Raw genomic sequence first — 26106 nt, 5'->3', positions numbered from 1 at the left:
AGTGTTTTCCTCCTTATCTGGTGTTCCATGCAGATAAGGTGGTTTTACGTACTAAACCTGGTTTTCTTCCAAAAGTTGTTTCTAACAAAAACATTAACCAGGAGATTATCGTACCTTCTCTGTGTCCAAAACCAGTTTCAAAGAAGGAACGTTTGTTGCACAATTTGGATGTTGTTCGCGCTCTAAAATTCTATTTAGATGCTACAAAGGATTTCAGACAAACATCATCCTTGTTTGTTGTTTATTCAGGTAAAAGGAGAGGTCAAAAAGCAACTTCTACCTCTCTCTCTTTTTGGATTAAAAGCATCATCAGATTGGCTTACGAGACTGCCGGACGGCAGCCTCCCGAAAGAATCACAGCTCATTCCACTAGGGCTGTGGCTTCCACATGGGCCTTCAAGAACGAGGCTTCTGTTGATCAGATATGTAGGGCAGCGACTTGGTCTTCACTGCACACTTTTACCAAATTTTACAAGTTTGATACTTTTGCTTCTTCTGAGGCTATTTTTGGGAGAAAGGTTTTGCAAGCCGTGGTGCCTTCCATTTAGGTGACCTGATTTGCTCCCTCCCTTCATCCGTGTCCTAAAGCTTTGGTATTGGTTCCCACAAGTAAGGATGACGCCGTGGACCGGACACACCTATGTTGGAGAAAACAGAATTTATGTTTACCTGATAAATTTCTTTCTCCAACGGTGTGTCCGGTCCACGGCCCGCCCTGGTTTTTTTAATCAGGTCTGATATTTTATTTTCTTTAACTACAGTCACCACGGTACCATATGGTTTCTCCTATGCAAATATTCCTCCTTAACGTCGGTCGAATGACTGGGGTAGGCGGAGCCTAGGAGGGATCATGTGACCAGCTTTGCTGGGCTCTTTGCCATTTCCTGTTGGGGAAGAGAATATCCCACAAGTAAGGATGACGCCGTGGACCGGACACACCGTTGGAGAAAGAAATTTATCAGGTAAACATAAATTCTGTTTTTCAATTGCGCGTAACGGTTAGTGAGCCACTCGTTATTTAGCCCATATTGTGAACCAGGGCTGGTAATGTATAAGCCTTGATGTACTTTATCTGTATAGCCGCTATCTTTTAAGCTTATTATAAGATAAATGTTAGCTGTTGTTAGGATTTATCTATAAGTATTTTAAATCTAATAACGTATCTAATTTCTAATTCTTGTTTATAAGAAATTAAATAAGACCTTGAAATTAATATAAGTGTTTGTGTACTGGGAGACCCTTGAATTTTCCTAGAGACAAAACGTGTATTTTTAAAGTTTCCACTTTCTTTTTAAAAGTGTGTTAAATATTGGTATATTTTATATGAGGCTGTATTATTTAGGAACTAGATTACTGTAGTTAAATAAAGTGTGGCCCTCTCTGCACCGGACATCGATGGCCGAAAATCGTTGGTGGGTGGGAGCCGAAGTGGGAGGCGGGTGGGCAGCCATCGATGGCTTTTTGGATTAAGAGGGGGGCAGGATCGGGGGCGTCATCACGTCATCGCCAGGGGTGCACACGGATGCGCGCACGTGCACGGGGTTGGCGGGGCGGGGCGGCGCGTGCACAGGGAGGGAGCGGTGGGAACCGCTGCACTACAGAAAAAAATAATTCTTTTAAGTGGGAGAAAGGGGGGAGGGAATGGGTTAATAAATAGTAAAGGGAATTGGGAGGAGATGGTCTTTGGGGGGGAGCTACACTACAGAAAAAAAAAAAAATATATATATATATATATATATTTTTTTTTTTTTTTTTTGTATAAACTGGGTACTGGCAGACAGCTGCCAGTACCCAATATGGCTCCAAATAAGGTAGAGGGGGAGGGTTAGAGAGCTGTTTGGGGGGATCAGGGAGGTTGGGGGCTAAGGGGGGACCCTACACAGTAGCATATGTTAATATGCTATTAAAAAAAAAGATACCTTTTTATTTTAGTACTGGTAGACTTTCTGCCAGTACTTAAGATGGTGGGGACAATTGTGGGGTGGGGGAGGGAAGAGAGTTGTTTGGGTGGGATCAGGGGTTGAGATGTGCCAGGTGGGAGGCTTATCTCTACACTACAGCTAAAATTAACCCTGCAAGCTCCCTACAAGCTACCTAATTAACCCCGGCACTGCTGGTTATAATAACGTGTGATGCGCAGCAGCATTTAGCGGCCTTCTAATTACCAAAAAGCAACGCCAAAGCCATATATGTCTGCTATTTCTGAACAAAGGGGATCCCAGAGAAGCATTTACAACCATTTATGCCATAATTGCACAAGCTGTTTGTAAATAATTTCAGTGAGAAACCTAAAATTGTGAAAAATGTAAAAAAAAAAAAATTTGATCGCATTTGGCGGTGAAATGGTGGCATGAAAAATACCACGATGGGCCTAGATCAATACTTGGGGTTGTCTACTACAATAAAGCTAAAATTAACCCTAGACGCTGGGCATAATACACGTGTGGCATTTACAACCATTTATGCCATAATTGCACAAGTTGTTTGTAAATAGTGAAAACAGTGAAAAACCTAAAGTTTGTGAAAAAAATTGTGAAAAAGTGAACGATTTTTTTTATTTGATCGCATTTGGCGGTGAAATGGTGGCATGAAATATACCATAATAGGCCTTGATCAATACTTTGGGATGTCTTCTAAAAAAATATATATACATGTCAAGGGATATTCAGGGATTCCTGAAGGATATTAGTGTCCCAATGTAACTAGCGCTAATTTTGAAAAAAAGTGGTTTGGAAATAGCAAAGTGCCACTTGTATTTATTGCCCTATAACTTGCAAAAAAAAGCAAAGAACATGTAAACATTGGGTATTTCTAAACTCAGGATAAAATTTAGAAACTATTTAGCATGGGTGTTTTTGGGTGGTTGTAGATGTGCAACAGATTTTGGGGGTCAAAGTTTGAAAAAATTGTTTTTTTTCCATTTTTTCCTCAGATTTTATAATTTTTTTAATAGTAAATTATAAGATATGATGAAAATAATGGTATCTCTAGAAAGTCCATTTACTGGCGAGAAAACGGTATCTAATATGTGTGGGTACAGTAAATGAGTAAGAGGAAAAATACAGCTAAACACAAACACCGCAGATATGTAAAAATAGCCCTGGTCATTAAGGGAAAGAAATTGAAAAATGGCCTTGTCCTTAAGGGGTTAAGCATTTTGGGCGTACATTCAAATTTCAGCCATAGGGGCCGAATCATCAAGCTCCGATGACCGCTGCTCCATAACTTGTCCGTCTGCTCTGAGGCGGCGGACAGAAATCAACCCGATCGAATACGATCGGGTTGATTGACACCCCCTGCTAGCGGCTGATTGGCCACAAATGTAGGGGGCGGCATTGCACAAGCAGGTCTGGTGAACTGCTTGTGCAATGATAAATGCCGACAGCGTATGCTGTCTGCATTTATCGATGTGCAGCGGACATGATACGCTACATCTTATCATGTCCACTCGCACTTTGATAAATATTCCCCATAGTATATTCACTGATACTAACAGAACTAAAAGCTATATTATTAATATTCATAGACATCTGTAATAATATATACTGTAGGTATAGATATATATTTAAAAAAAAAAATCATCATATTATGGGGTGAAGTTAACACAATCGCCATATCCAAAGTCCTGAAGCTAGCGCACCTCAGCTTGCGTGCAAACAATTTACTTTCAACTTGAAATATGCGCTCTAACCTGCGTGCTTAAACAGTTTACTTCTGGCGTTGTTTGCGCTCAAGCGAAAGCACTAAACAGCGCGCTACTTGTATCTGGCCTTAACACCGGAGATTAAATTTGATACCAAATCTTGCTTCACAAAGGCAGGTCTCATGATTAGACTTTAGCCTCACACCATTTCCACTCTGAGCTAGTAGTTTTGACTTTAATGTGTATTTAATTTGCTTTCTTAAAGGTACAGTCTACTCCAGAATTTTCATTGTTTAAAAAGATAGATAATGCCTTTATTAACCATTCCCCAGTTTTGCATAACCAACACTATTATATTAATACACTTTTTACCTCTGTGATTACCTTGTATCCAAGCCTCTGCAGAATGCCTGCTTATTTCAGTTCTTTTGACAGACTTGCAATCTATCAGTGCTGACTCATAATTAACTCCAAGGGAATGAGCACAATGTTAACTATATGACACACATGAACTAGCGCTGTCTAACTGTGAAAAACTGCCAAAATGCACTGAGATAAGAGGCAGTCTTCATGGGCTTAAACCATAAAAATCACAAAATCAAATTGTATATCCTATTGTCAGTCCTGCAATTGGAATTATACAATCAATAATCATATTATATTTACATATAGGATAAATTCTGTGTTTCCTCTTCATGTCTTGTGTGCAGGTGATTGGTACTCTGCCATGGCTGCTAAACTCAGCTGGAATAACAGCCGGTGCAGCAGCAACTGCTGTTTCTGCACAGAATTTGGTCCAAGCTGTTACTCCTCAACTGCTTCTCAATGCCCAAGGACAAGTTATTGCAACTCTGGCTAATAGCACAGTACAACCGCAAGCCATCCGTAAACAAGCTTCCCCGGAATTGCCAGCTAAGGAAGAGCAGCAGGTAATATTAGCCGTCAAACATACTATTGGTTTATTATGAGGAAGATAACAATATCACACTTGTTTCAGTACATATGAAGAGGATTTATTCACAAAAACGTCTTGCATAACTTGTTAATCTCCTGATTGTATCAAATGTTTGAAAACAGCAGACTGAATATACATTTCTCTTGTTAAGTGTATTCTGTCCACGGATCATCCATTACTTATGGGACACTCTCCCTCCCAACAGGAAGTTGCAAGAGGATCACCCACAGCAGAGCTGCCATATAGCTCCTCCCCTCACCGCCATATCCAGTCATTCTCTTGCAACTCTCAACTAAGATGGAGTTCGTAAGAGGACTGTGGTGTTTTATACTTAGTTTATTTCTTCAATCAAAAGTTTGTTATTTTTAAATGGTACCGGAGTGTACTGTTTATCTCAGGCAGTATTTGGAAGAAGAATCTGCCTGCGTTTTCTATGATCTTAGCAGAAGTAACTAAGATCCTTTGCTGTTCTCACATATTCTGAGGAGTGAGGTAACTTCAGAGGGGGAATAGCGTGCAGGTTTTCCTGCAATAAGGTATGTGCAGTTAAAATATTTTTCTAGGGATGGAATTTGCTAGAAAATGCTGCTGATACCGAAGTAATGTAAGTAAAGCCTTAAATGCAGTGATAGCGACTGGTATCAGGCTTATTAATAGAGATACATACTCTTATAAAAGTGTATTTTAAAACGTTTGCTGGCATGTTTAATCGTTTTTTATATATGTTTGGTGATAAAACTTATTGGGGCCTAGTTTTTTCCACATGTCTGGCTTGAATTTTGCCTAGAAACAGTTCCTGGAGGCTTTCCACTGTTGTAATATGAGTGGGAGGGGCCTATTTTAGCGCTTTTTTGCGCAGAAAAAATTACAGACACAGAAATCCAGCTTCTTCCTGCATGTTCCAGGACTTCTCTGAAGGGCTCAAAAGTCGTATTGAGGGAGGTAAAAAGCCACAGTAGAGCTGTGGCAGTTGTTGTGACTGTTTAAAAAACGTTTTTGTCAATTGTTATTCCTTTTTTGGTATTAAGGGGTTAATCATCCATTTGCAAGTGGGTGCAATGCTCTGCTAACTTGTTTCATACACTGTAAAAATTTCGTTAGTGTAACTGCCTTTTTTCACTGTTATTTCATATTTGGACAAAATTTGTGTTTCTTAAAGGTGCAGTAACGTTTTTTATATTGCTTGTAAACTTGTTTTAAGTGTTTTCTAAGCTTGCTAGTCTCATTGCTAGTCTGTTTAAACATGTCTGATACAGAGGAACCTACTTGTTCATTATGTTTGAAAGCCATGGTGGAGCCCCATAGGAGAATGTGTACTAAATGTATTGATTTCACCTTAAACAGTAAAGATCAGTCTTTATCTATAAAAGAATTATCACCAGAGGGTTCTGTCGAGGGGGAAGTTATGCCGACTAACTCTCCCCATGTGTCAGACCCTTCGCCTCCCGCTCAGGGGACGCACGCTAATATGGCGCCAATTACATCAGGGACGCCCATAGCGATTACCTTGCAGGACATGGCTGCAATCATGAATAATACCCTGTCAGAGGTATTATCTAGATTGCCTGAATTAAGAGGCAAGCGCGATAGCTCTGGGGTTAGGAGAGATACAGAGCGCGCAAATGCTGTAAGAGCCATGTCTGATACTGCGTCACAGTATGCAGAACATGAGGATGGTGAGCTTCATTCTGTGGGTGACATCTCTGACTCGGGGAAACCTGATTCAGAGATTTCTAATTTTAAATTTAAGCTTGAGAACCTCCGTGTATTGCTTGGGGAGGTATTAGCTGCTCTGAATGACTGTAACACAGTTGCAATTCCAGAGAAATTGTGTAGGCTGGATATATACTATGCGGTGCCGGTGTGTACTGACGTTTTTCCTATACCTAAAAGGCTTACAGAAATTATTAGCAAGGAGTGGGATAGACCTGGTGTGCCCTTTTCCCCATCTCCTATATTTAGAAAAATGTTTCCAATAGACGCCACTACACGGTACTTATGGCAGACGGTCCCTAAGGTGGAGGAAGCAGTTTCTACTTTAGCAAAGCGTACCACTATCCCGGTTGAGGACAGTTGTGCTTTTTCAGATCCAATGGATAAAAAATGAGAGGGTTACCTTAAGAAAATGTTTATTCAACAAGGTTTTATTTTGCAGCCCCTTGCATGCATTGCGCCTGTCACTGCTGCGGCGGCATTCTGGTTTGAGGCCCTGGAAGAGGCCATCCATACAGCTCCATTGGAGGAAATTATTGACAAGCTTAGAACGCTTAAGCTAGCTAACTCATTTGTTTCTGATGCCATTGTTCATTTGACTAAACTAACGGCTAAGAATTCCGGATTCGCCATCCAGGCGCGTAGGGCGCTATGGCTTAAATCCTGGTCAGCTGACGTGACTTCAAAGTCTAAGTTACTCAACATTCCTTTCAAGGGGCAGACCTTATTCGGGCCTGGCTTGAAGGAAATTATTGCTGACATTACTGGAGGCAAGGGTCATACCCTTCCTCAGGACAGGGCCAAATCAAAGGCCAAACAGTCTAATTTTCATGCCTTTCGAAATTTCAAGGCAGGAGCAGCATCAACTTCCTCCGCTTCAAAACAAGAGGGAACTGTTGCTCATTCCAGACAGGCCTGGAAACCTAACCAGTCTTGGAACAAGGGCAAGCAGACCAGAAAACCTGCTGCTGCCCCCAAGACAGCATGAAGGATCGGCCCCCTATCCGGAAACGGATCTAGTGGGGGGCAGACTTTCTCTCTTCGCCCAGGCGTGGGCAAGAGATGTTCAGGATCCCTGGGCGTTGGAGATCATATCTCAGGGATATCTTCTGGACTTCAAAGCTTCTCCTCCACAAGGGAGATTTCATCTTTCAAGGTTATCAGCAAACCAGATAAAGAAAGAGGCATTCCTAAGCTGTGTGCAAGACCTCCTAGTAATGGGAGTGATCCATCCAGTTCAGCGGACGGAACAGGGACAGGGGTTTTATTCAAATCTGTTTGTGGTTCCCAAGAAAGAGGGAACCTTCAGGCCAATCTTGGATCTAAAGATCTTAAACAAATTCCTCAGAGTTCCATCATTCAAAATGGAAACTATTCAGACCATCCTACCCATGATCCAAGAGGGTCAGTACATGACCACAGTGGACTTAAAGGATGCCTACCTTCACATACCGATTCACAAAGATCATCATCATCGGTTCCTAAGGTTTGCCTTTCTAGACAGGCATTACCAATTTGTAGCTCTTCCCTTCGGGTTGGCTACAGCCCCTAGAATCTTTTCAAAGGTTCTGGGCTCACTTCTGGCGGTTCTAAGACCGCGAGGCATAGCGGTGGCTCCATATCTAGACGACATCCTGATACAGGCGTCAAGCTTTCAAATTGCCAAGTCTCATACAGAGATAGTTCTGGCATTTCTGAGGTCGCATGGGTGGAAAGTGAACGTGGAAAAGAGTTCTCTATCCCCACTCACAAGAGTCACCTTCCTAGGGACTCTTATAGATTCTGTAGAGATGAAAATTTACCTGACGGAGTCCAGGTTATCAAAACTTCTAAATGCTTGCCGTGTCCTTCATTCCATTCCACGTCCGTCAGTGGCTCAGTGCATGGAAGTAATCGGCTTAATGGTAGCGGCAATGGACATAGTGCCATTTGCGCGCCTGCATCTCAGACCGCTGCAATTATGCATGCTAAGTCAGTGGAATGGGGATTACTCAGATTTGTCCCCTCTACTAAATCTGGATCAAGAGACCAGAGATTCTCTTCTCTGGTGGCTATCTCAGGTCCATCTGTCCAAGGGTATGACCTTTCGGCCAGATTGGACGATTGTAACAACAGATGCCAGCCTTCTAGGTTGGGGCGCAGTCTGGAACTCCCTGAAGGCTCAGGGATCGTGGACTCAGGAGGAGAAACTCCTCCCAATAAATATTCTGGAGTTAAGAGCAATATTCAATGCTCTTCTAGCTTGGCCTCAGTTAGCAACCCTGAGGTTCATCAGATTTCAGTCGGACAACATCACGACTGTGGCTTACATCAACCATCAAGGGGGAACCAGGAGTTCCCTAGCGATGTTAGAAGTCTCAAAGATAATTCGCTGGGCAGAGTCTCACTCTTGCCATCTGTCAGCGATCCACATCCCAGGCGTAGAGAACTGGGAGGCGGATTTTCTAAGTCGTCAGACTTTTCATCCGGGGGAGTGGGAACTCCATCCTTAGGTGTTTGCTCAACTGATCCATCGTTGGGGCAAACCAGAACTGAATCTCATGGCGTCTCGCCAGAACGCCAAGCTTCCTTGTTACGGATCCAGGTCCAGGGACCCGGGAGCGACGCTGATAGATGCTCTAGCAGCTCCTTGGTTCTTCAACCTGGCTTATGTGTTTCCACCGTTTCCTCTGCCCCCTTGACTGATTGCCAAAATCAAGCAGGAGAGAGCATCAGTGATTCTGATAGCGCCTGCGTGGCCACGCAGGACCTGGTATGCAGACCTAGTGGACATGTCATCCTTTCCACCATGGACTCTGCCTCTGAGGCAGGACCTTCTAATACAAGGTCCTTTCAATCATCCAAATCTAATTTCTCTGAGACTGACTGCATGGAGATTGAACGCTTGATTCTATCAAGGCGTGGCTTCTCCGAGTCAGTCATTGATATCTTAATACAGGCACGAAAGCCTGTCACCAGGAAAATCTACCATAAGATATAGCGTAAATATCTTTATTGGTGTGAATCCAAGAATTACTCATGGAGTAAGGTTAGGATTCCTAGGATATTGTCCTTTCTCCAAGGGGGTTTGGACAAAGGATTATCAGCTAGTTCTTTAAAAGGACAGATTTCTGCTCTGTCTATTCTTTTGCTCAAGCGTTTGGCAGAGGTTCCAGACGTCCAGGCATTTTGTCAGGCTTTGGTTAGAATTAAGCCTGTGTTTAAAACTGTTGCTCCCCCGTGAAGCTTAAACTTGGTTCTTAAAGTTCTTCAAGGAGTTCCGTTTGAACCCCTTCATTCCATTGATATTAAACTTTTATCTTGGAATGTTCTGTTTTTGATGGCTATTTCCTTGGCTCGAAGAGTCTCTGAGCTATCTGCCTTACAATGTGATTCTCCTTATCTGATTTTTCATGCAGATAAGGTAGTTCTGCGTACCAAACCTGGGTTTTTACCTAAGGTGGTTTCTAACAAGAATATCAATCAAGAGATTGTTGTTCCATCATTGTGTCCTAATCCTTCTTCAAAGAAGGAACGTCTCTTACATAATCTGGACGTAGTCCGTGCCTTGAAGTTTTACTTACAAGCTACTAAAGATTTTCGACAAACATCTTCCCTGTTTGTCGTTTACTCTGGACAGAGGAGAGGTCAAAAAGCTTCGGCAACCTCTCTTTCCTTTTGGCTTCGGAGCATAATTCGCTTAGCCTATGAGACTGCTGGACAGCAGCCCCCTGAAAGGATTACAGCTCATTCTACTAGAGCTGTGGCTTCCACCTGGGCCTTTAAAAATGAGGCCTCTGTTGAACAGATTTGCAAGGCTGCGACTTGGTCTTCGCTTCACACCTTTTCAAAATTTTACAAATTTGATACTTTTGCTTCTTCGGAGGCTGTTTTTGGGAGAAAGGTTCTTCAGGCAGTGGTTCCTTCCGTTTAATCCTGCCTTGTCCCTCCCATCATCCGTGTACTTTAGCTTTGGTATTGGTATCCCATAAATAATGGATGATCCGTGGACTGGATACACTTAACAAGAGAAAACATAATTTATGCTTACCTGATAAATTTATTTCTCTTGTAGTGTATCCAGTCCACGGCCCACCCTGTCCTTTTAAGGCAGGTAATATATTTTAATTAAACTACAGTCACCACTTCACCCTATGGTTTCTCCTTTCTCGTCTTGTTTCGGTCGAATGACTGGATATGGCGGTGAGGGGAGGAGCTATATGGCAGCTCTGCTGTGGGTGATCCTCTTGCAACTTCCTGTTGGGAGGGAGAGTGGCCCATAAGTAATGGATGATCCGTGGACTGAATACACTACAAGAGAAATAAATTTATCAGGTAAGCATAAATTATGTTTTTATATATGCATAGTATATAGCTGCAATTAAGCACAACTTTGCAAAATAGATGTTAAATGTTGGGCATTTAAAGGGATATTAAACACTTTGAGATGGTAGTATAACATGATTAATTGTATAAGTTCCTGTTAGAAATTGAAGAGCAGAACACTGTTATATTTTACCCAGTCATTGGCTGCACACTCTAGTGACCAATTTATAACCGTCTCAAGGCAGTTCAGGGACATACCATTTGAAAAACCTTTTTTGGTGAATTGCTTTTTTATTGCATAAAAATGTGTGATTCTATTTAAATTTACACTGAAATTAATATAGCAGTATCAGCTTACAATTTCTATTGCAAACTCACTAAAAACAATGAAATTGATGGTTTAAATGCAGTGAGAACAAATTACTAAAACTGGCTTTAGCTCAGGGGTGTAAAGTGGCTCATCATTAAACTGGTTAAAATACATAATTCTCTCCCATCTTCTAACCTCTATAAAGATACCAGAGAAACATAAAACCCTAGACTCACAGCTATTCCTGATTACCCCGCCCTATCCTTACACAATAACATGCCTCCTGTTCATTGGTCCATAGCTATGGAATAATAAACTGACAGACTTTATTACCCGTTATTACCCTGTGATAGACACAGAAATGTTCATCTGTGGTGGTTAGCAGCAGTGGAGGATAGCTCTCACATTGGTTGATTTAATGTGTTTTATTCTTCACTTTTACCCCTCTGCCCCAACCTCTCTAAGTAGAACTGCTTTTATCTCTCAACTATCTTCCAACCACAAATATTATTTCTGCACATTGCCTATCAATTCAAAAACAAAACTGATACCACTACACACAAACGTCCCTACAACCACATAAAATAATGCCCATTAGAGCAGAACACTGTTATATTCCACACAGCCATTGGCTGCACACTCTAGTGACCAATTTATAACTGTCTCAAGGCAGTTCAGGGACATACCATTTTAGTATATAAACTTAGTATATAAACAGCCAAGATCAGCCTCTCTCCCCTGTTTTGCACCACTTGTTAAAGGGTCAGTAAACAACTTGTACCTACAAGATATTTTGTTGTGTTGCTATATATTAACATAGCTGAATTTAAATATTTTAAAATCAAATTAACACCTTATTTGCTGCAATTGTTTTTCAATAGCCAAATTCCACCCACCACTTGCCTTATTTGGAGGACCCAATCCAGGCTTGAGTCTGCGGAAGACAAGGCTAGCCACAGTCATAACGTTAGTATAAAGTGCATTGTTTTGCAGTTGTCATCAGCTAAATCCTATTAGGAAATAAATGTAACAGGGTTAGCCTTGATAAGTCTGCTGTGTGTGTTTCAAGGTCTGAGAATTAGAAAAGCCACAATATCATAGCTGAATAACATTACAATTTCAAGGTGTTTGCTGTCCCTTTAAAGAGGATGAGGTGCCTGCTCTTTAATAACTATCCCATTTTACTACATGTTTTCTTGACCCTGTTTCTTCTCAGTGCTGCCTTCTCTTTCAGCTGCTCTCACGCCTCATATCTTGCTTCTGTGTAGATATGCAGAAACTACCACAAAATCAAGACAAAAACTGATTATTATAGTTACCAATCATATGGATTGAAATGCCATGGAAAAGAAAAAAAATACTATCAAAGTTTAAATCAGAGTGTTCAAATGACAAAATCTGATTAATGAGTGACATCCTTTATTTTAATTCACAGCTTAATCTATATATTTTATGGAATCATCCTAAATAAAAAGATGAATTGTATGGTAGTCTTAAGTACATGCATACATCTATAAAGTCAATGATGCCCAGAGCTAAATAAATTGAACCCCATTCTCTCATTTTTATTATGAGTATTTAACATGCACAACTCTTAATCTAATTGTGTGTGTTCCACATTTTATTTTTCAGATTCCTTCAATACCACAGATACAGCCAGCTCCAGTTATAACTCAGCCATCAGTTGTTGTGGCAAATCAATCTCCAGCAACCACGTCAACCTCTACACAAGTTCATATCAATTGCTCTGAACCTCCGACTGTCGGGCAACTGGTGTCCAGTAAGTAATTATGACTCATTTCTTAAAAAAAACATGTTGTCCTTTAAAGGTGCATAATAGTTCATTTCAAATAGTATAGATTCATTTTGCAGTATACTTGTATTAGCAAAAATGCTTATTGTAAAAGCTATCAATGTTTTAATGGCATATGTACATATACTGCATGTGCACCAGCATTCAAATGCCACTACTGCTTAGAATGCCAGCAGTGACTTGTATGATGGAAATGAGTCATCACTGACACATTACACATTGCTAGCTCTCTGAGTGCATATATATGTGCATATATATTAAAATAACAATCGTGGATCATCTTAGTAACACTCACAAATGAAGACTGGCCCTTTAAGAAGGGAAAATAAAACCCAATGTCTTGCCTCTTCTTCCTCTCTTTTTTATTCTGTCCTACGTACAGGATAAAACTTAATCCCTTAGCCTGACACCATGCCTTACCCATAAACCAGTTAGTTTTTTTGTTTGTTTGTTTTTTGTAATTTTTGCCTCTGCGAGTTTGAATGTGCTACTCAACAATGCCAACAGCTAGTGTGATCTAGGATAACCCATATGGAAGGCGACCACACACAACCTTTGTTTACCAGGTTGCTTCTTTATCACAGGCTACTGGACAACTAAAGTAAGTACCTCCATCCTGTGTTCACTATGTTATCATTTCCTGTTTGATGCTACAGAGTATAAATGGTGTTTAATAGTCTCTCACCCTATTGTGTTTAAATGTATTAAAGCTATATAACTATATAATATATATATATATATATATATATATATATAACTATATATATAACTATAAATATAAACTTGACAAGCTGCTATAAACACTGTATAAACTACTGTATGTTAAGGAAAATACTTTTCATTTATCATGGGAAATACAAAACACTAAGGGCCAGATTATTAGTGGAGCGCTAACAGTTATGGGCGAGCAATAAGGGGTTTATCACGGGTGTTTGCGTGCATAGTTTTTTTTGCTTATATTACAAGCTGAAAGTAAACGCGATCACTTGAGTGCAATTTAAGTTAGCGAGCGTCGGGTTAGTGCATCTTCAGAGCTCTGGTTAACTGTTTTGCAAAACAAAAAAAGAGTCACAAAACACATCAAAATCATGTGACTACTGATCAAAACCAGGGAATTACTACATTCATAAAACACTGCTTTGTTCATTTATTGTACTGCAGTGGCCTCTTGTGTTCGCAAAGCCAAATTACGTCCACACATTCTATATATAATATACTGTATACAGGGAGTGCAGAATTATTAGGCAAGTTGTATTTTTGAGGATTAATTTTATTATTGAACAACAACCATGTTCTCAATGAACCCAAAAAACTCATTAATATCAAAGCTGAATAGTTTTGGAAGTAGTTTTTAGTTTGTTTTTAGTTATAGCTATTTTAGGGGGATATCTGTGTGTGCAGGTGACTATTACTGTGCATAATTATTAGGCAACTTAACAAAAAACAAATATATACCCATTTCAATTATTTATTTTTACCAGTGAAACCAATATAACATCTCAACATTCACAAATAGACATTTCTGACATTCATAAACAAAACAAAAACGAATCAGTGACCAATATAGCCACCTTTCTTTGCAAGGACACTCAAAAGCCTGCCATCCATGGATTCTGTCAGTGTTTTGATCTGTTCACCATCAACATTGCGTGCAGCAGCAACCACAGCCTCCCAGACACTGTTCAGAGAGGTGTACTGTTTTCCCTCCTTGTAAATCTTACATTTGATGATGGACCACAGGTTCTCAATGTGGTTCAGATCAGGTGAACAAGGAGGCCATGTCATTAGATTTTCTTCTTTTATACCCTTTCTTGCCAGCCACGCTGTGGAGTACTTAGACGCGTGTGATGGAGCATTGTCCTGCATGAAAATCATGTTTTTCTTGAAGGATGCAGACTTCTTCCTGTACCACTGCTTGAAGAAGGTGTCTTTCAGAAACTGGCAGTAGGACTGGGAGTTGAGCTTGACTCCATCCTCAACCCGAAAAGGCCCCACAAGCTCATCTTTGATGATACCAGCCCAAACCAGTACTCCACCTCCACCTTGCTGGCGTCTGAGTTGGACTGGAGCTCTCTGCCCTTTACCAATCCAGCCACGGGCCCATCCATCTGGCCCATCAAGACTCACTCTCATTTCATCAGTCCATAAAACCTTAGAAAAATCAGTCTTGAGATATTTCTTGGCCCAGTCTTGACGTTTCAGCTTGTGTGTCTTGTTCAGTGGTGGTCGTCTTTCAGCCTTTCTTACCTTGGCCATGTCTCTGAGTATTGCACACCTTGTGCTTTTGGGCACTCCAGTGATGTTGCAGCTCTGAAATATGGCCAAACTGATGGCAAGTGGCATCTTGGCAGCTGCACGCTTGACTTTTCTCAGTTCATGGGCAGTTATTTTGCGCCTTGGTTTTTCCACACGCGACCCTGTTGACTATTTTGAATGAAACGCTTGATTGTTCGATGATCACGCTTCAGAAGCTTTGCAATTTTAAGAGTGCTGCATCCCTCTGCAAGATATCTCACTATTTTTTACTTTTCTGAGCCTGTCAAGTCCTTCTTTTGACCCATTTTGCCAAAGGAAAGGAAGTTGCCTAATAATTATGCACACCTGATATAGGGTGTTGATGTCATTACACCACACCCCTTCTCATTACAGAGATGCACATCACCTAATATGCTTAATTGGTAGTAGGCTTTCGAGCCTATACAGCTTGGAGTAAGACAACATGCATAAAGAGGATGATGTGGTCAAAATACTCATTTGCCTAATAATTCTGCACACAGTGTATATTCAATTCATTTGGCCATCCAAATGAATGACCAACAAAGATGCACATTGGTTTATACTCTTATTAAAGCATAACTCATCATAAAACAAACAGAAATCCATTTATAATCAAACAATTAAAATTATTAACCACACTAATACGTTTAAAAAATGCTGATTATCACATGCAGTTAATTCCCTCAAAAGTTAATTAAAAATTAAAAGCAGCAAGATCAATATTTTCATTCAACCCTTCTGGATATAGACATTTTAATTTCCATATCCAGAAGGTTTCCCTCTGTTTTAATCTATTAAACCTATTAAATCTAGTGGATCTGGGGATAAATTAAATTATGGGGACATTATAAGTGTTCTTTTTACTCTTATGTTTGCACATACTGTGAGATGAAGCACTTTGCTTAAGAGAACCTTTTTTAATATTCCTCAGGTGTTCACCCCACTGTGTGCACAAAGCCATACTCGTGCGGCCACAATATTGAACCCCATACACACATTCGATTAGGTAGATCACATATATACTTTCACTGGGCATCCTAGATTTTATCTCAAATTGTTCTCAAGTTACATTAGACTTAAAGGACTTGCATTTATGTTTATTCCAGTACCACATCTGGAATTTGCACATCTGAATGCCCCTTTCCCTAAACCCAAGATACCACTTTTCTCTTTATCTTTCTTTGTGGAATATTTGTGTTTTTTAACAACCTTGGTGGTAACCACTTTGCTGGGTGCATTGGCATTTTTCAAAGTGGGCAATCTTTTAAAAACATACACCAGTTTCTCGCCCATTATATCCTTCAATATAGGGTCACTCAACAGAACAGGCCAATATTTCTCCACAATTTTGAAAATATCTTTATACTTACTATTAAATTGGGTAATACATTTTGGGAAACCCTCATATCTATTTTCCATTGCTTTCTTTACAAATAAACTATCTATATCTACCTTCAAAGCTCTTTCATCACAATCTTTAATCAAATTCTCACTATACCCTTTTTATAGGAATCTTTTCTTCAGAAATTTCAGATTCATTTATGAAGTCTATCTCCTTACAACAATTCCACTTCAATCTACAAAATTAAATATATTTACTATAAGGGATATTTTCTAACCACCTGGGATGATAATTGCTCTTATGATTTACACAGCTATTGCTATCAAACTTGTTTTAGAGTAAACATTTCCCTCCTCATCCCAGATGAGTGACACATCTAAAAAAACAACTTTCTCCTGATCTATACAGTAAGAAAAAGAAATTCCAATTTCATTCTGATTTAAATATTCAACAAATAAAACCTCTCCCTCCAAAGACCCTTCCCAAATAAAAACCAAATCATCTATAAAATGGCCATAGTAGACCACATTCGCCCAAAAAGCTGATGGATAAATATGAAAATATTCAAAATAACCCATAAATAAATTTCCAATGCTTGGGGCGAATCTGTCCCCATGGCTGTTCCACAGATCTGTAAAAAATATGTATCTTGATAAATGAAATAGTTGTGAGTTAAGATTAAAATGAATGGCTTCTAATATAAAGATTTTTGTTTCTCTGGCATATATATATATATATATATATATATATATCTTGATTTAGCATTGAGTCCAAGTTCATGCTTAATATTCAAATATAATGCTGAAACATCACAACTAATCCAAATTCTATTATGAGTGATTGGTCTGTCAGAAATCTTACTTAGTTTTTCTAAAAAATCAGAAGTATCCCTAATATACGTCTCTTAAATTAATTACCATTGTGTTACAGGTGCACGTGAAGACCAGGGGCACTCCCAATCCCCTAGGCAATAGCAAATCACAAGGACGGTTCACAGCACTTTAAAAGTTATTTCTTTATTAGCAACGGATTAAAAAAAAATTGTGACGTTTTGGGGTCTCCCCTTAATCATACATGTTGTGCAAACAGCCCTCACTTCAAATAAACAGTAATCTATAGCAGTTTACAGCCCACACTTCAAATAAACAGTGTCTGTGGAACGGTAAGGCTCCTCTTATCAAACAGATTTATATTGACCTATATGAGATGTTACCATGTGAAGAGGGTTTGTTGTTGTTTTTGATGTTATATCAATCTGATTTAAGAAAGGGTAGGAATGTTTAAAATAAGTGTTACAGGTGCACGTGAAGACCAGGGGCACTCCCCTAGGCAATAGCAAATCACAAGGACAGTCCACAGCACTTTAAAAGTTATTTCTTTATTAGCAACGGATTAAAAAACCATTGTGACGTTTTGGGGTCTCCCCCTTAATCATACATGTTGTGCAAACTTTTAAAAACATTTTGGCACCAATCACTGCAGTCACATATAACATTACTGAAACTGCCATGTACATCTTTGTAACTATGTAGCCTTATGTTCTAGTATCATTAAATGTATCAAAAATGAAAACACTGTATAAAATTTGCATATACAAATGCTAGAGAATACCAGCTTTCTACTAAGAAAGGACATGTTAATCACATAACAGGCTGATCATAAGAACACTGTCAAATCATAATCTTTATTCAGACCTTTTGGTCTAAGTGTATCCAGCCTGTGGATCCATTGCATCTCTCTTTGTTTTAAGAGCTTCTCCCTGTCCATTTCTATTCTTTGTGGCCCTATGTGGTCTATCACTTGCCGCCTCAATTGACTGACTTGGTGACCTTTTTCCACAAAATGCTGAGATAGAGGAACCTCTAAATTTCTGCACCTGATATTCGATCTATGTTGGTTCATTCTATCTCTTAGTTTTCTAGTAGTTTCACCTAAGTAGATTAATGAACAAGGACACTTAATAAGGTAAATCACAAATTTTGACTCACAAGTAAAGAAACCATTGATTTTATATTTTTTCACATTATGTGGGTGGTAAAAAGAATCCCCTTTAAATATAGAGCTGCAACTCATGCAGCTAAGGCATGGATAACTGCCTGTGACCTTTTCCTTATATGTGTTTGTGTAGATTTCTTTTCTGATTCTATATCAGTGCAGACCAAATGATCCCTCAGATTTTTAACTCTTCTATGGGCTATGAGTGGGGGGTTCTTTAAAGACAGGAATTTCCTCATTGCAGTCTTGCAATATATGACGATGTTTATTCACTATTAGTTTGATATTCTGACTAAGTGGGCTGTATTGCATAACAAATACCATGCAATCTTTCTCAGTCTTTTTTTTATGTAATAGGTTCCCTTCTTATAACTTCACTCATTTTCTGATCTAAAATTATCTTAGGGTATCCTTTCTTCATGAACTTGTGTTGCATCTCCTCAAGTCTTTGATTAACCCCATTCTCCTCACTGACTATTCTCTGTACCCTAAGGAGTTGACTTTTGAGCAATGAATCTATTAATTTCTTAGGGTGAAAACTGTTGTAGTGCAACAAACTGTTCCTGTCTGTATCTTTGGTATAAAAGTCAAAAGTAAGTGCATTCTCCCTTTTATGAATCACCATATCTAGGAATGATACTGATTCCTCACTTTAGGTTACTGAAAATTCTAGCCCCCTTACTGCCGAGTTAAGTTCCACAACAAATGTATTAAGGGATCCAATGTCGCCCCACCATATGCCAAAAACGTCATCTATGTAACACCACCAAACTGCTCCCATTTACTTAAATATCTCATTTTCATAGACAACTCTTTCCTCAAATTCACCCATAAACAGATTGGCATATGATGGTGCGACAATGGATTCCATAGCGGTACCTTTTACTTGAACATACCACGTGTCTTGGAACAGGAAATAATTCCAGTACAGTACCAGCCTCAATAAATCTTCAAGAAAGTCACATTTTAAATGTGAGTACCCCTTATTGAGCCTCAGGTTTTTAATAACTACCCCTATTCTTGTTTCATGTTTAATCACTGTATACAGGCTTTTCACTTCCATGGTATACAGTAGGAACTTATCTGAGTTTAACTCTAGATAACGGGCTTTACTTAAAAAATCCCCAGTGTCTTTCAAATATGAGGATATCTTTATTACCTCTGCTTGAAGGATCTTATCTAAGAATTTACAAATGTTGGTAAATATTGAATCCACGCTGGAGACAATAGGTCCTCCAGGGGGCCTTTTTGTATTCTTATGAATTTTGGGTACAGTATAAAAAATTGGGGTTCTAGGGTTTTTGTTTGTCAAATAACCCAAAAAATTTTTTTGTTTATATGACCTTGTTTAAATCCTCTCTTAAGGACATTCTTTATCTCTTTCTTAATGTCAGTTATTGGATTATGTGGCAATACCCTATAAGTGTCCCTGTCATTGAGTTGTGTGTTGATCTCTGCAATGTAGTAAGTTTTATCTAGAACCACTGTGGCTCCACCTTTGTCCGCCCCAGGTTTTTTTTTTTTTAATTTTAGCAATGACTGTCTATCTGGCTTAGAAAAATTGTTGTTACATTTAAAATCAGTTTTTCCAAACACTTTTTTATGCTTGACACTCTTTTTTAATTTCTTCAAATCTCTATCAACCAGTTTGATAAATGTGTTTACACTATGGTCATTAACTACAGGATTGAATGTACTCTTTTTGTATAGGTTTAGATTTTTCAAAGACCATTCTGTTTCCTCAATTTGGCTAGACAAAGATATAATGCTGCTGTTATCTCTCAATGCATGCCATATTTTCATGTCTTTGTCTAACTCAAATAAGTCAGTATAAGTCGTAGGGCAGAATGACAAGCCCTTATACAACAATTGAATTTTTCATAAGGAGTGTTTGCGCCCTCCTTTACGCTGTCTTCCTCCTGACTTTGCTCAGAACGAGTACTTGCCCCACACGGCTTAGCCACAATAAGGAGTATTGCGACAAAAGGTGGAGTCACTTATGAAAGAGATGGAGTTACAGGATTCCAAAATTAAAACAAGCAAAGAGAAACTTACCAGAATTATGTCGCCTGACGATATGGCAAAGCTGGAACAACAGATCAACGATAATGTATCGAAATTACAGCAGGAACTCAGGGATTTCAAGAGAACAAAATTCCAGCGCAATGAGAGACTACAGGCAAGGAAGAGTATAGAAGTGGTGTCAAGGTTCCCAAGGCAACCACCAACCCGGAAGTAGACACAGAGCCTATCAGAGAGGTGGGCGTAAGCATCATGGAGGAGGGGGCAGTAATGTTAGTACACAGGAAGGTTCGTCCGAGTCTTCAGCTGTGTCCCCTTTGGAGCAAAGTCAGGAGCAAGACAGCATAAAGGAGGGTGCAAACACTCTGGTTAACTGCTTGTGCAATGCCGCCCCTTGCAGATTCACGGCCAATCGGCAGCTAGCAGGGGGTGTCAATCAACCCGATCGTATACAATTAGGGCGGACGAGTTAGCTCCTTAACTCGTCAGAGCAGGCGGACGAGTTAAGGAGCAGCAGTCTTAAGTGCTTCTTAACTGCAAGCCTGAAGGCTCGCGTGGAAACAGGGGCATCAGGGGCCATTCGGCCCTTGATAACCTATGTGTGAATTAACAGAAACCAATGGGTTGAAATTTGATGCCAGATGAACATCTGTATGTATGACATCATTATTCAGATGATCTAAAAGGTCATCTACATCATACATTATTATCTCACTTGTGTTTCTTTCACCCATATTATCTGTCATAGGTTTTTTATTTGAATTCTTGTTACTTTTTGTTGACAACTTTCGGATAAATCTATTGATATCGACAAACAAATCAAATACATTGTTAGTTAGAAGGACAGTAATGCAATCATTTACTTAATACTCTCACATCCATATTAGTTCATTCTCTACTTGACAGGTTGTAGATATCCACTCTCAATTTGTCCAATTCGGCCTTTTTGCAGGTTTTTCCTCTTCCCCTGCTGCCACGCTTGCATATGCACGCTTTCATGGCGTGGCTGTTGTATCGTTAGTATTTTTTTTATTTTTTTTTTTTAAAGCTTTATTGAAAAAAATAAAGTGGGTACATATAAATGCAAGGAATCAATGGAAAAAAACAAAATGTCCAAGTAACAAAATTGGCTAGATGAGTACAAAGAAGCCCTGTTGGATATCGGCGGTGAGAGTTCTTGATGTTATTAGTCCTTTTCCCAGTAGTAATATTGTCCATATCCGAAACCTGAGCTAATAGGTACCAGTAGAGGTGTAAAACTTAGTAACCAAAATCAAGAAGAGTAAATTAGATCAGGATTCTAGATGAGGAAACAGAGGCGCCTCTAAGTGCAATATCATCAGGTGATATATAGATATATATTGGAAAGATTCGGTTCATTCTTGTAGAGGAGATGTGTTTTTCCCATGTGCTAATATGTTGTTACAAGGGGACTGCAAGCACTTGGATTAACATTAACCTTTGAACACTGGTTTGTGTTCGTTATGAGATGTTATGGATATTTTGTAATGTTATTAATTTTGTATTTGTATTGCGATTGCCATTATATACATTATATATGCAGTAGTTCAAAAATCTTTGTTTAGTACAATTGATATTCTTGTTCGACTTTGGAGAAGGAGGAATTACAAAATGTTTGTTACCCTATCATATGTTGTGAATTTGATGTACCTGCATGATGTCATAGGGGGAGTGTAACAATTAACAAACAAAGTGTGGGTTTCTTTTAGTATAGTTGATTGGAGCACATTGATTTAAATAGGTAGAGGTTATTCAGTATGTTAACAGTCTGAGGAAACGTTGTGGACCACCAAGAAACGCGTCACTGTTTTAAATTGTTTTTATGGAATAAATTGCTTTTTATATGCTACCGTTCCTATCTTTATAATTTTGTTACCGTTTACCCATACCCGAACCCTGTGGCAGATGATTGTTACGCTGTAACAGATCTTGAAGGTGTATCCAGTTATTACAAACTCATTCAATTTGGAAACTGTGACTGAATATCCTGCAAGGAGAGTGGGCTTGCCAGGAGAGTGGGACCGCCAGGAGATAGGGACCACAATCGCTGGGCACTATTTCCAGGAGAGCTGGTTGTTGAGTCAGTCGAGCGGCTCAGAAGTCTCGGCCTGCCTCATTAGCACTATTCTGTGCTTCATCACATGTGAGTGAATTTCTTATCTGCTTGTGCTGTTTTTATCACCTGATGATATTGCACTTAGAGGCGCCTGTGTTTGTTTCCTCTTCTAGGATCCTGATCCACTTCTGAAGTTTTTACCTATGACATTGGCTATATATTAAAGAGACTCTATTGTTGGTATATTTATGTTCCATCCTTTTGTTGTTTTTTGCTTAGTCCTTTGTGCTTAACCCTCTGTGTGGTATATTAGGGGTTACTGATTCTCTTTATATTTATTGTGCCAGTCTAGCTGTGGTATGAGTAACATATGAAGCAGTGTATGCACGTAAAAACCTGGAAACTGCTAAATTTAAAGCATTATGATGTGTGTACAAGTAATACACTACAGTAAAGGTAGTACAATGCACACACAGCTAAATGAATAGCACATGCAGCAGAGTGACTGTCCAAGTGTCCAGGAAAACATGAGGGATGTGGTACTGACAAGGTCAATCCTGACATCCTGCACTGCCTGTCATATTACATCACACAGCTATTCTGTAGTACATAACAGAACACTAAGAACAGTTATAGTTAGAGTACATAATACAAACAAGTGAACTCAAGACACACAAAGCTAATTGAAATTAAATTATCTGGGCAGTTCTTACCACATTGACCATGTTTTCTTGGACAGTCAGTCTAGCTGTGGTATGAGTAACAAATGAAGCAGTGTATGCATGGAGAAACCTGCAAAGTGCTGACTTGATTTTTGACTGACTGATTGATTTGATTGATTGATTTTTGACTGACTGATTTGATTGATTGATTGATTGTTTTGACTGACTGACTGATGATTTGTGTTTCTATGTGTAGTAAAGGCAGTACAATGCACACTGCTGCATGTGTTCGTCATTTAGCTGAGCGACTATCCAGGAAAATATGTGGGATGTGGCATTGACAAGGTAAATCATGCAACCTGTTTTTAACATCCATGCATCAACTAATAGCAGCAGCACTGCAGCATAGTGCAGTAAAGAGTACATTTTTAAAAATTACAACAGACTCAGAGAATACAATACAAAACATTGGAAGTTGGAACCTTCCCTGGTTATGGCATTGGCCATCCCTACAGCCATACTGCACTGCAGTCAGTACACAAAAAAGAGCATGTGCGTTCACACAGGAGATAAATGTGAATCACTAATTATATGAGCTGACAACATCATAATGGTTTGTTTGTCATAGTGAGTGACACATTAAATACCAAAACTGTAAGATGTAGAAGACAGAGCTTATAAAAGGATGGCCCATGAAGAAATTTTGAGGATTTGTAATTTGTAAATAGTAAATCATTTAGTAATATGATTGTAATATAATAACATCATGATTATTTACTATATATAGATTTAGAAATTTTAAAATAGGATAATTATATAAATAATATATATATATATATATATATATATATATATATATATATATATATATAACTTTAAAAATTTGCATGGTTTGGTTAGCTAGTTTTTTGTATAAAAAACAACAACATCTGATTATGACCGTAGTAGTACACCAGAATTTTTATTATTTTAAAAGATAGATAATCCCTTTATTACCCATTCTCCAGTTTTGCATAACCAACACAGTTATATTAATATACTTTTAACCTCTGTGATTATTGTATCTAAGCCTCTGCAAACTGCCCCTTTATTTCAGTTCTTTTGACAGAATTGCAGTTTAGCCAATCAGTGCCTGCTCCCAGATAACTTCACGTGCACGAGCACAGTGTTATCTATATGAAACACGTGAACTAACACCCTCTAGTGGTGAAAAACTGTTAAAATGCATTCTGAAAAGAGGTGGCCTTCAAGGTCTAAGAAATTAGCATATGAACCTCCTAGGTTAAGCTTTCAACTAAGAATACCAAGAGAACAAAGCAAAATTGGTGATAAAAGTAAATTGGAAAATTGTTTAAAATTACATGCTCTATCTGAATCATGAAAGTTTATTTTGGCCTAGACTGTCCCTTTAAAGCATTACTAGGTAAGGTTTTTTGCTAAAAAGGTTTTTCTTTGGCACCAACAATTCGTTAGCAACATCAACATCAACAACATCATCATCATCGTTATTGTTGGACAAGGACAGCTCTTCAGAACTCATCTTGAATTTTATGTACAGCACGCCACACACAATACCAGCTGTCTGACAAAGAAAATGAGGAGATTATACTACCGCAGTAGCCGCACACACTGCCAGTATCAGTAGGGCGGCCGTGGCACTGTCAACCGTGGCTCAATGATAGACAAGAGACCACAAGCTTGCACTTGAAATGAATTGTATATAAAGAAGACAACAATGTGCTTAATGAATCAGTCACCTTGATTGAAGAGAACACAGGCTTGCTGCACGTGAATATAAAGAAGACAACAATAGGCTTGATGATGGATGCAGTCACGTTGATTTAAGAGAAGTAGAGAACAACACAGGCTTGCTTCACTTGATTATAAAGAAGACAACAATGGGATTGGGCTTGATAATGCAGTCACCTTGATTGAGAAGAGACAAGAGACCACAGGATTACACTTGAAATTTATTGAAAATAAAGAAGAAAACAATGTGCTTGATGAAACATTCACCTTGATTGAAGATAACACAGGCTTGCTGCACTTGAATATAAAGAAGACAACAATGAGCTTGATGATGCAGTGACATCACCTGGATTGAGAGACAAGAGACCACCACAGGCTTGCACTTTCTTGAATATAAATAAGACAACAATTGACTTAATGATGATGCAGTCACCTTGATTGTGAAGAGACAAAAGACCACAGACTTACACTTGAAATGAATTGAATATAAAGAAGACAACAATGTTCTTGCTCATAATCATGTTTATTTGAGACTGAGACAACAATGGCTTTCACTGGAGGAGACTTACCTTGACATTGTAGAATACACTGGCTCTGGAGGACTGACCTTGCTGTTGTAGAAAACACTGGCTTTGGATGACTGACCTTGCTGTTGTAGAAGACACTGACTTTGGATGACTGACCTTGCTGTTGTAGAAGACACAGGCTTGCAGAGTTGCAGTGCACTTGCAGGATGACTTTGGTGTTGAAGAAGAAACAGGCTACAGGATGTGGATGACCTTGCTGTAGTAGAAGAAGAAACAGGCTGCAGAAGGATGTAGATTGTGGATGACCTTGCTGTTGTCGAAGAAGAAACAGGCTGCAGAAGGATGTGGATTGTGGATGACCTTGCTGTTGTAGAAGAAGAAAGTAGGCTGCAGGATGTGGATGACCTTGTTATTGTAGAAGAAGAAACAGGCTGCAATCTTTCTGGAACCACAGGCAGTCTTTGCTGTTGGTTGAACAATAACATAAAACATTTTTAGAATAAGGTGGGTGGGAGGGAGGAAAAAATAGACAACATAGAATAGGGGTGGTCAGGGAGACAAGTTCTTCTTTTTGGAAATAACACAAACACACAGAAACAGTAATGGACTAGGAGAGACGTCAAAGGAAAAACACTTTTTTTTTATTCATTTAATTAATTAATGTATTTTGGGTTCAACTTCTGAATCAATCAAATTCAAGAGCAATAGAAGAGCAT

At 39.0% G+C, this 26106-nt stretch overlaps 1 protein-coding gene across 1 annotated transcript in view; it reads left to right on the top strand.

The window, feature by feature from the left end:
- The window catches only part of POU6F1 (POU class 6 homeobox 1), a 392830-nt gene that overhangs the window by 246835 nt on the left and 119889 nt on the right, over positions 1-26106 (top strand). The window contains exons 8-9 of the mRNA XM_053708223.1: positions 4354-4572; positions 12559-12706. Of these exons, the coding sequence (XP_053564198.1) occupies positions 4354-4572; positions 12559-12706 (367 nt within the window). The remainder of the gene's footprint in view (positions 1-4353; positions 4573-12558; positions 12707-26106) is intronic.

This window comes from Bombina bombina, chromosome 3 (assembly GCF_027579735.1).
Source record: "Bombina bombina isolate aBomBom1 chromosome 3, aBomBom1.pri, whole genome shotgun sequence".
Taxonomy (NCBI): domain Eukaryota; kingdom Metazoa; phylum Chordata; class Amphibia; order Anura; family Bombinatoridae; genus Bombina; species Bombina bombina.
This window is presented reverse-complemented; position numbering and strand designations above follow the sequence as displayed.